Source organism: Lissotriton helveticus, chromosome 4_1 (assembly GCF_964261635.1).
Source record: "Lissotriton helveticus chromosome 4_1, aLisHel1.1, whole genome shotgun sequence".
Lineage (NCBI taxonomy): Eukaryota > Metazoa > Chordata > Amphibia > Caudata > Salamandridae > Lissotriton > Lissotriton helveticus.
The window spans coordinates 1,038,434,413-1,038,446,536 of NC_136063.1; the positions used below are offsets into that span (position 1 = coordinate 1,038,434,413).

The window sequence follows — 12,124 nt, forward strand, 5'->3', positions numbered from 1 at the left end:
CTTTACCAGAACCATTCAGCAGAAGACTTTCTGGAGACAGTCAATTAGACTGATGGGCCTATAGCTAGCTGGCAAACTCTTCTCTCCCTTTTTGTTCACCAGCACCACTACCGCTCCTTGCCAGAAAGATGGTATAGGGCTACCATTGCTATCTTATTGGCAACAGCCATTATATAATTTGACCACGTATCTAGGTCATGAGGGTAAGCATCAACTGGGATACTATCTGGGCTTGCTGCTCTCCCTCTAGAAAAGGTGGCCAATGAGTGAACAACATCTTCACAGGTGAAAGGTGGAGAGTCAAATATAATCAGCGGGGCTTTCAAGGATATTTCACCCGATATTTTAATATCCTCATTATATATAGCTGAAAAATGGCTGACCCAGTCTGTAGGGGGGCCATGGTTCTGTGGCTCAGACCCGGACATATGCACTCCTCTGGCCACTAGTTTCCAGAATTGTGTGTCATCCTTTGCAGCACAGGTCTCCACTAGATTTTGCCATGTCTTCTTGTGCCACTCTTTTTTGGCCATTATCAGTGCATTCTTATACATCTTCCTAATAACCGCTATCTGTGGAGGGTTTTTTCCTTTCATGGCCTCGGCTAGAAGCCACTTTATCTTTCTGCATTCCCTATTATACCATTGATCCTCTAAACCATGTGTCTGCTTCTGGTTTACAAATGGGATGACAAACTGAGCGGCGATCTCCTTAAAAAACACTGCACATCTCAATAATCTCACATTCACTCTCAGATGGATCACTATAGAGTTGTAGTGGGCATAATACTCAAGACAGCATTCTTTATAGAAGCTAAAAGTTCATGATTCCCACTCATGGCTTGCCACTTAAGGCAACGCATCTCAGGTGTTTAGTCAATGTTCCTAGTTCTAGTGAGTGTTAAGCAGTCGGGTTGAAACTTGGTAAATAGATCCTCCATCGTAAGAGTTATTGGGTTGTGGTCACTTTCTTCCCTTGCTATTACAATTATGTCATTAACAGAGGGCCACAAATTTAAATCAACCATCAAATAACCAATACGACTTTTTGATCTAGAGTTGTCAAAAGTGTATTCCCCTTGCGATCAGAATTCCTCTTTCTATTTAGGGTTTGTACGCCAAATTCAATAGTAAGTGCCTTCAGCTGAAGAGCTGCCCGTGACCATCTCTTGACTGGGGCCAACTCTAATTGGGGAATAGCCCATCTTTCATCCTACTCTACTGTGATTCCTACATCATTCCTTCCGAGCGGTTCAAATGTAGTGTTGAAATCGCCTGCAAGGATCTGATGTACCCTGGTTGCTCTTTATCCAAGGCGGCTTCCAGGGTTTGGATTGTGGGCGAAGTGGCCCCACTCAATTCCCCTCTAACACAGATAGTGAAGAGACACAATTGGTCTTTTACTACAGTTTACTTGAGTACCTAAAATGTCCTTGCTATCAATTTCAAGTTGTCGTATTTTACATTTCAGAGAAGACTTAACCCATGTTTATTAACCAGCCTGCTGGCCACCCCCCTTTGCTGTTTGTGGCCGGGATAAAATAGGTCAAGACCCCTAGTCTATGAACAGGGCTTATAGACCATGCTTTTTTAAAGTAGAAAATGTCGTAATTATCGATAAAATTACACCAATAAGTGAATATAAGCTTTGCATTCAGGTCGGCGATATTACAGGAGATTATTGCAGTTATTACTGGCACATGATTTCCCTGGGCACTGTTGAGGGGACAGATGGGTATAAATGCCAGGTTCGGAGAGGAGTCTACAAAAGTACGCATTAGGGTAGATCTTATTTTGGTATAAGTGGCAGATGATAATATTCCCGCACTTTTCCTCCTGAGTCAATAAGACTGTTATTTTCCTGAGTTATCAGCATGTTTATGGCTCTAGATTGATCGTAAGTCTCTACCAACTGATCCGCCTCTTCGCTAGTACAGTTGCCTGTGCAGCCATTTGTTCGCTCGCTCCTTGCTCCCACACGATCTGTACCTGGTGAGATTTGCACACCTCTAACAGCATGGGCCCTCTCCCTTTGTGCTCTATGATTGGGGGAAGTGCCTAGGCCCCCTCGAATCAGTCATTATTGTCAAGCCCAGACCTAGCATCTGACAAGCCAACATCCTCGCCAGGTTTCTTCAGACTCCTTCCTCCTGTACCAATGTATTTAAACTGTATGTTTGAGTTATTTGGTGGAGGGAAATCGAATATCTAGCATTACCAGGCTATCTACAATGAGTAGAGCTCTATATACTAATTCTACTGCATCATAGGGCAACGTTACATTGGAAAGTCTTCTGGCTGCAAGGATATCGTGCCTTAGGACTGAAAAACATACCCTGGAGTGTCTTATCCAGTGTCCTACTTTATTTTTTTTATTGACTTTTCATCTTTAAAATTAGAAGAATCTAGCAGCTTGTGGACATTAATCCTAGCCAGTTGAAACCCTGACTTTAGGTGGTTATTTAATGGATTCCTTTCCCTTATATGCCCCCTTTCTCTCCCGCTGTCCTGAGTAGTGTTATTTCTACTGACTGGCCTCAGGACTTCGAAATTGGATGTTGGGCTGCGGATCTGTAATTCTCTAGTTCCTACTTCTGTCAAATACTTTGGCCTTAGCAAGCTCTCCCAGGTGTTATTAATTGGCCTAAATGATTATATAAGTGGAATTGCTTCACTTATGTCAATCAATCAATCAATCAAGGTATTTGTATAGCGCGCTACTCACCCGGAAGGGTCTCAAGGCGCTGGGGGGTAGGGGTGCGTCACTGCTCGAACAGCCAGGTCTTGAGCTGCTTCCTGAAGGAGAGATGGTCTTGGGTCAGCCGAAGGTGGATGGGGAGGGAGTTCAAAGTCTTGGCTGCCAGGTAGGAGAAGGATCTTCCTCCGGTGGTGGCTCGGCGGATGCGTGGTACGGCGGCGAGGGCATGGCCGATCGTAGCTGGTGGGTGGGCGCGTAGAAGGTCAAGCGGTCGTTGAGGTACTTGGGGCCCAGGTCGTGGAGAGCCTTGTGTGCGTGGGTGAGGAGCCTGAACCTGATTCTCTTGCTGACGGGGAGCCAGTGCAGGTCTCTCAGGTGGCCAGAGATGTGGCTGTGTCGGGGGATGTCCAGGATGAGTCGTGCGGAGGCGTTCTGGATGCGTTGGAGTCTTTTTTGAAGTTTGGCTGTGGTTCCGGCGTTGAGGGTGTTCCCGTAGTCCAGTCGACTGGTGACGAGTGCCTGGGTGACGGTCTTCCTGGTTTCGGTGGGGATCCGTCGGAACATCTTGCGGAGCATGCGCAGGGTGTTGAAGCACGATGAGGAGACGGCGTTGACTTGTCTGGTCATCGAGAGGGAGGAGTCCAGGATGAAGCCCAGGTTGCGTGCGTGGTCCGTTGGCTTGGGAGTGGTGCCCAGGGCAGGGGGCCACCAGGAGTCGTCCCAGGCGGAGGGCGATGATCCCAGGATGAGGACTTCCGTCTTGTCTGAGTTCAGTTTCAGGCGGCTGTTCTTCATCCACTCGGCGACGTCTTTCATCCCTTCGTGTAGGCTGGCTCTGGCGGGGTCGCTGGTGAGGGAGAGGATCAGCTGGGTATCGTCGGCGTAGGAGATGATGTTGAGGTTGTGCTGGCGTGCGATGGCTGCGTGGGGGCTCATGTAGACGTTGAAGAGGGTTGGGCTGAGTGATGATCCTTGTGGTACGCCGCAGATGACTTCGGTGGCCTCGGATCTGAACGGGGGGAGGTGGATTCTCTGGGTTCTTCCGGCGAGGAACGAGATGATCCACTCCAGTGCCTTCTCTTGGACTCCGATGTTGCTGAGGGGCTGCACTAGGGTGCGGTGGCAGACAGTGTCGAACGTTGCAGAGAGGTCCAGGAGGATGAGGGCCGCTGTTTCCCCGTTGTCGAGCAGGGATCTGAGGTCATCGGTGGCTGCGATCAGGGCGGTCTCGGTGCTGTGGTTGGCTCGGAAACCGGACTGCGAGGGGTCGAGGGATCCGTTCGTCTCGAGGAAGGCGGCGAGCTGTTTGTTGACGGTCTTCTCGATGACTTTGGCAGGAAAAGGGAGGAGCGAGATGGGGCGGAAGTTCTTGAGGTCGGTGGGGTCCGCTGTTGGCTTTTTCAGGAGGGCGCCGAGCTCGGCGTGCTTCCAGCTCTCCGGGAAGGTGGCGGTGCGGAAGGAGGTGTTGATGATGTCCCGAAGTTGGGGTGCGATGATGGCGTCGGCCCTGTTGAAGACGTGGTGGGGACAGGGGTCGGTTGGGGATCCGGAGTGGATGGTGTTCATCGTGCGGGTGGTGTCTTCGGTTCTGCCCGGGGTCCAGTTGCAGAGGGTGGTGGTGGCGGGCGTTGGTTCGGTAGTTGGGTGCGTGGTCTGTGCGCCGAAGCGGTTGTGTATGTCGGTGATCTTGCGGTGGAAGAACGAGGTGAGTGAGTCGCAGAGGTCTTGTGAGCCCCAAAGACCCGCCTTTTTGTGACAATGTGCCCTGTGAATTCAGGATCTGATCCATTTTCCCTATGAGAAGACCTAACATCGGTTTTATTTCTCCCACCTCAACTTTCAGTTCCAGGTTGCCCTGCCTTGCCTCTTCCTGGCAATGATGGAAAAGGACGGGTTGGCCTTTGGCCCGGGCTTTGCCAAGGCGCGTTCCGTACAGCAGGACTCACAGTTCCGATTTATGCACCTTCAGGCGCGAAGCAAGTGCGCCGGGCAGGCTGCATGGAGGAGTCTGGGGGGCTGAAGTCCTTGCCCCTACTTCGTCCAGACTGGACGTTACACTATAGGGTAGCACATCTGCTGGAGCTCAATGACTAGTGCTTTGAGGGATTCTGGGAACTGGCCTATGTGGTGGAGGGATAGATATTAGGCCGTGACTGCCTTCCACATTTGTTGTATGGGGTGACGGGCCACGTAATATGTTAGGTCCCACACGAGTGGTGCTAGCCACATGGAAGGAAGTTGAAGATTATAGAATGGGAAGGCAGGCTGACATTAGAGACCCCACTGTGGAAAGGGATTAGACTGCCCCAAATGGCGGTGCTTCGTGGGTTTGCTGAATGGGAAGATATTGGCATTACGACACTCAGGCCATTCTGAAGACTGGGTCCCTTAAGACTTATTCAGAACTGCAAAAGGTGTACAAACTCCATCGTTCCCAGTTCTTTAGTTACCTTCAGCTTCATCATGCACTCATATCTCATATCTAAACATGGACACAGAAATCCCAGCCTATTCGCCTATGGATGCGAAGATTCTGTTAACATTAGTACAAACAAATTATCAGCTATGTATTGAACACTGCTTCACCAAAAGCAAGACCCCGCGGAGAAAGGGAGGGAGGCAGCGGTAGTCTCGCAATTCCGCCTCATTCAACTCAAAATACTACACTACACACAGACGTTACTCTCATGTATGGGTCTAATCAGTTCTGGGCACTGCTTGAGCAGCAACAATGACAATGGAGATTTGGTACACACCTTTTGGGGCTGCCACGCAATGACCCACTTTTGGGAGGGGATGATGTGGACTATGGGAACTGTGCTGGGATGGAGGGTCCCTAGGGAGTCGAAACTGTTCCTGCTGATACCAAAAGGTATAACTTTGGCTGGGCTTTATGGGGACCAAGAGATATCTCGCAAGGGTGTGGAAGTGTGTGAATGCCCCATCAAGAGACCGCTGGGCTAATGGCATGGGTTTTTGTATGGGCATGGAGTGCCCCATTTATCAGGCTAGAGTTTGCCCTTATAAACGTATTAAAATATGGGACATGGGTAAACTGTCATAGGTGGATGTGTGGAATGGCAATGCCAATGTGTTTTCATTTGTTCTAAGCTGTATGACAAGCTTGGCTTTTGTTCTGCTTTGATTTATGCAAATCGAATAAAAAATTGTTAAAAAAAAACAGAGCTAACACTGTTAAAAACACACCTCACCACTGAATTCTTGTATGTTGCGAAATCACAGAAGGCACTAGTGCACAAGGTGCACAGCATAGAAAGAACCTATCTTCAAGGTCTGTTATTCAAATTACCTCTCCCATCACTTAACCAAGAATGCTAGTGAATCTGGGTAGCCATGAGATTACTGAACGTATACACCTGTTGACTTTGGGATGATAGACAACGGAATGCTGCTTCCTTCTGAAATCCACATTCTTGATACTATCTTCAGTAGTAGGAAAGTTCGCCTCTCTGTAAACAACAGTGAGACGAGGACTCTGGTGATTGTTGCAAGAAGATTCAGCAACCCCTGCTGTAAGTGGACTTCTGGCAGGAATTATGACGAACTGCAGCAGGAGAGGCAGCCCTTCTACAAATACAGTCATGCTTAGATACCAATTAGCAAGTAGGAGAAAATTAAGACTGATTTAAGACCTCTCATTAGATAAAATCTATGTTTCACAGGCATCTGTGAAATAACACACTACACAAGAATTATGTATATACGTACGTACGTATGCATGCATGTGGCATTTCTATTTTGCAGACCAAAGCCGCAGACCGCTGTACATTTATTTATTTAGTTATTTAAAGAGTTCTATATAGCGCTGGCTAGACCCAAAGGTATCAGGGCGCTTTACATAAGGTTCCACATAGTTGCAAACTTACACAAGTCACATATTACCAATGATACCAGTAAAAACATTTAAGAAGCATAGAAGAAAAGGAAAATGGAGTGAGAAGGGTAAGGGGGTATGGGAGAAAGGGGTAGGGTATAGATATAATGGAGAGACGAAGGGAAAGTCTGCCCAAGGTCCGGCTGGGTAGGTGATGGTTGAGGGGGAATGCGCAGCCCATCTCCTCTTCAGCTATCGGGCAGATCCACTGTGCATCGGTCAGATAGCTAGGTATCAACAGAAAAACATTAAAGGGATAAAAGGCAAAAAGAAGGGAGTGTAGAGGGGGAAGGGGGTAGGGTCAAGGGGTAGGAGGGGTATACGACAGAGACGAAGGAACGTCTGCCCAATGTCCAGCTGGGTATGTGACGGCCGAGGGAGGGGTCCACAGCCCGTCTCCTCTTCAGTTAACAGGTAGCTCCACCGGGCATTGGTCAAATGGCAGGGTCTCCACGGTCGAGGGAAAGTTCGAAAAGTACATGTGCTAGAGGGAGAGCAGGATCAAGGTCAGGTGAGGGATGTGGTTAAGATCAAGTCGATGACCAGTTCTGTTGGCCAGGAGTGGTGGAGGATCGTGGAGAGACCAACTGAGGCGGCCATCTTGAGGTATGCAAGGGGGTTGTGACCTTGGTGTTAAGTTCAGTTGGTCCACAAAATTCTTAATGACTCAAAATGTCATGTCATCTGGCTCACTCGCGGAAGAGATCCATGCTGCGCAGTGCACTGCTTATGCCTCTCAGGGTAGCATTGCCTCCCACGATGCACACACGCCGCACTTTCAGCTATGCCCAGGTAGCCCGGATGCTGCGTTCACTGGAGACGCCTGTAACCTGGTATCTGTGCTGCTTGGCATACCCCCCGGGCCCCCGGGAAGGGGAGGGAGGGGGGGGGGGAGAGGGATCAAAGACGAGCATAAAGTGAACAAATAAGAGGAGAGGAAGCTGTATTGTGGACAGCATTTCCATTGTGATTTGTTCTTTAAATAGGGGTCTTCAACGCTTTCCTAAACCGGAGTACCGTTATGGCTGTCCTGATAGATATAGGGATATTGTTACAGTTTCCGATCCGGGGTGCTTAGATGGAAATGTCCTACTGTCTTATTTTTTATCTTTTGCACTTTTAAGTCTGAAGTCTGATGTTTCCAGGCTGCACATGTGCATAGAACCGCAGCGATGGTAAGTTTGTTTACAAAGTAAGCATAGGTGCTGGTCATGACTGCTTTGTAAATGATGCTGCTGCATTTTAAAGATGGTGGGGGCCAGAAAAAGGAGTCAATGGAGTTCCATCAGGATGGAAGTTGTAGGAGAGTAGAGTCTGCTTTCCTATGGTCACCCCACTTTTTGCTTTTTGCTTCACTGGTTTGACTTAATGTGGCTGTGGGCCTGCTAATCAGACCCAGAGCCCTGCTGTTCTCTCTCTAAATTCAACACCATGTACTTTAGGTACATCACCAATTGGATATTGGGTCCCCTTATGAGCCCCTGTACAGTGTACTATAGGTACCCAGGGCATAGGTGCATCCAAGGCCAACCAGGGGCTGCAGCATATCTTTTGCCACCCCTGGCTGGCCATCCAAACTGACACAACTGGCTGATCACTCAGCTGGGGCAAGGTCGTGTAATCACCCCTTGCTTAGATATAGTATACCTATGTCTAACCCTATATCTGGACACATGCACCTATAAGTCACTCCTATGGCAGGCCTTAACAATCCTGGAGGCAGAGTGCTTGGTTTTATGTGAGATGGTGCTCTAGCATGAGCTGAGCCGGTCTGCAGCTTTCGGAACCATGTCCTTGTAGCTGTTCTAGGATATTGCCATACCATATACTCTTAAGTGCATTATGAATTATCTTTGGCTTGGCTTTATCGAAACATGTCGTGTAAGGTGTCATACGCTTTGGAATACTACCCCCTCGCCAGTCCTGGCGACGGGAGTAGCATTCCACCCTTCTAGAGGGAGAAGACATGTTACTTTCCTTAAACGCGGTTAAAATCAACCAGAGCCTCGGCATCACAAAATGGATGCTGCTGCCATAGACACAAGTCTGGCCTCCTGCTGCTGACCGAAACTCCGGCAGGGGAGGCCTGGACCAAAGGTTTCCTGTCACAGGGAGGTGCTAGCACCACCCCAGACAGGAGATAATGGATTGGGGCAGGGAGGGCTTAATGAAACTAGACACTGCCTGGGGCACACACGGTGTCCCAGGCATAGCCCAGTTCAAACCGGTGCTGGGGCACTCCAGCCCCAGCTTTGGCGCGAAACTGGACAAAGGGAAAGGGGTGTACCCACCCCCTTCCTGGGTCCCACCCATAGGAGGGACCTAGCAGGTAATCCATCTCCTTGATTTGGAATAAAGGTAGGAGCTGCGTCCTAAGACAGATTATCCTGACTGAAACTTTGATACATAACTCTGGACCTTCTACCATCTACTTTACAAGAAGATACTGAAGAATCTCCCTTGTGGCCAAGGAGTGGCCATCCTGCGCAAGCAGGCACCATCAAGCGCTCAACGACTTGCTTTGTCCGCCGCTCCCGCCGGAGCACGACCACAGAGCCCGACAAGACCCAGACTCCCAGACTTCCTTCAGGCCGATCCACAGCCACAGCAAAGCTGATACCTGTGGAGGCGATGTGAGACGTGGGACCGGCCATCTTGAAAGGACGGCGAGACGCTTCCCGTGCAGCTCCCGAGGCACCCTCGAAGCTGTGCATTGGGGATTGAGAAGCCCCAGCCCCGAGCACCAATTGCACCGAAGATCACCTCTCCACACTCACCGAGTGCTTCGTGGGGCCCTTTTGCATTTTCCTGCTCGACGCGTCTGTCCGGTCACTTGCCCGTTGGCTACTGGCCTCTGTGACGACGAAACCCGAAATCTACACTGCTGGTCTGGTTGCTCCAGGCTGGCCCTTGCTTCCCTGCGAAGGAGAAGCCCCTCAGTCCGTGCTGGCCTGAGTAAGAAGGCCTCTTCAGTTCCTGCGTGCGTAGCCTTTGCCAAGGCTTGTTGACTCCGATCCGGAAGCAGACACCGCCGACAGCGAGAGCCTTCGTGGGACAGTCCGTGCCCAGCTCCTGGTCATCGTCGATACCTCCTGGTCCACGTGGCAGCAGAGATAAGCTTCGCGACAACCACCTGATTGCGCCCGACATCGCCTGGTTCCTTCCTGGTTCCACTCTGGTCACTGGCTAGTGACCAAGACTCTGTCCCCTCTGCTTTCAGGTACTCTACATCTTTGATCCGCCTTTGGATCCAACCGGACTCTTCTCTCTTGGTCGCCTGCAGCATCTTTTCTCCAAGGCTCCATAGAACTCCACGACGAAACCCGACACACTTTGACACCTATGCACCCGCTTCCTGTGGGTGAGGTAACAAGAGTACTACGGTGCTCCTGTAGAGATTTACATCCCTAGTGTCTTAGTTTTAAGTGGTTAAGTTCTAGTCCAGTCGGAAGACTTCCAAATCTGCAACTTTCTAACTTTTACGCACCATTGACTTCTATTGGTGCACGCGTGTGCATTTAGACACTGCACCCGCATCCTGTGGGCCTCCCACGTCCTAACTTCTGCTAGTTCAGTGTAGCCCCAGCGATTCTCAAGGCCCTAGGCCTTGCCATTGTTCGTGACGTGGTTCTTATACCACTATTTTAATATATGGTTTTAGGGGCCTATCCATATCTGTGCAACTTTTGTATGTTATATGAAGTTCTTTGTTTAACGCTTGTGCTTCTGCCCTCATAATGAGTACAGAGGATTATTCTAGTAATAAATACATATATTTTATAATATATAACTTGTGTGGTGTCCTTTCATTTGGTATTAAAGGGATTGCATATGGTAAAACAGCTGGCTTCACATGCCCTCTTGAGTTTAGCCTAAGACTGCTTTTGTCCATGCTACCATTAGGATAGCTTGTCTATAAGGTTGACTTATAACCAATCACCATAAGGGTTGTTTGGACTGGTGCAAGGTACTCACTAGAACAGTGAACATCATATACCAGGCCAACTTCTCACAGAAGTGATGGGATCTTATTTTTTCAGGCCATGGATGAGTTGTGCTGTGGTGTGTAGAATGTCTCCAAGGGATGCCAACATGGAGTCTCAAAGGCCATGGAGTAGGGCTTTACCCCATCCAGATGCAAGAGTACGAGGAATTAAACAGCAGTTCTGAAATTGCTTGGCGGACTAAAAGTTTGACTTTCTTTAGAGTAGAGTATCTGGTACCTGGCCATTTTTCTTTTTTTTTGGCAAGGTGTTCCTTGAAGGTGAGGTTGGTGTACAATGGACTTTGCATTCTATGGAAGTTGGGGTTCAAGCAGTCTCAAGTTCAGGCCATTGAGCCAGGTTTGTTTGATATTACTGGTAAATAATAGGAATTCTGTCTTAGTGGGTCGAGCTTCAGCTAGGTGCTGGATATTCAGGTCTGAATGATGTGCAAGCAGTGTGTTTAAGATGTTGAATTTCTGAAGCTGAGGCGACTTTCAAGTAAAGTGGTGCATCATAGGAGTTTTGGTTAAACGTGTTGTGGTTATCGGTGAGTAAAGCATCAATCGGCTCCACGTAAAGGATGAAGATTAAACAAGACCGTATTGGGGTACTACAAAGGTGATCGGGATCTTTTGTGACCTGGAGATGCCCATGTGAACTATGGTGATGGTTGGAAAGGTGGGGATTTATGCCTCTGCAATTGGTGCAGAAGCACCCACACACTTAATATTTATTTCTTATGTCAAATATGCTACTCAAATTACTTACCAGCTCAGTGGTTGAGGTGCTTCCACTTTCTGGCCATCAACAACCAAGTCTTGCAGTTCCTTAAAATACTTGTCCTTCAAACAATGAAGAATTTCTTTGGCGTGGCTGTGAAAATAAATGACAGGCATAAAGAATCATAATTAACAGCTAGAAAACGTTTTACGTTTGGAAGATGAAGCTGCAATGCTTGACTTTATAAAACCAAGATTACTAACCAAGAAAGCTTGATTTAGGAACAAGTGTGAGGGAGCAGAACCACCACCACTTAACAAGTAGCATGACTATAAAGCAGAGTGTAAGGTTTTAACCAGCGAAAACACTCCAATTGAGACTTTATTTACATTTGGCTGGTCAATGGAAAAATGCGACATACTAAATGAATAATATTAACCACTGAAAATTAATGAAATTGCTGCCAAAAGCTGTAGCTTACACCACCATTATCTGAAACTACCTTCATACTGTATATTTAGCCTTGTTCTTCAAATGTTTATTGAAGCACCATCATTGTTGGCATCCAACCAGTTCACAATACAAAGTAAAAATGAAATCAAAGAACACATTTTTTCAACTTCCAACTGTACAGATGAACAAAGGAGGAATTCTCCTTCTCCTATGGTCTTTTTACCATGATCAATGAACCCTAGTTTATTGAAAGGGACAATGTGGGAACAGAACAGGATCTGCAACTATTGAGCCTTGCAAAACCAAGTAATGTGAAGACGAAATAGGACGTGTTATTCCTCTAACCTATTTGAAAAATATCTTTGCAGACAAA

The 12,124-nt window shown here is 48.1% G+C and overlaps 1 protein-coding gene across 1 annotated transcript in view; it reads right to left on the reverse strand.

Annotated features, from left to right (window-relative positions):
* The window catches only part of NSUN2 (NOP2/Sun RNA methyltransferase 2), a 506,360-nt gene that overhangs the window by 433,827 nt on the left and 60,409 nt on the right, over positions 1-12,124 (reverse strand). Inside the window, exon 3 of the mRNA XM_078687631.1 lies at positions 11,347-11,451. Within this exon, the coding sequence (XP_078543757.1) occupies positions 11,347-11,451 (105 nt within the window). The remainder of the gene's footprint in view (positions 1-11,346; positions 11,452-12,124) is intronic.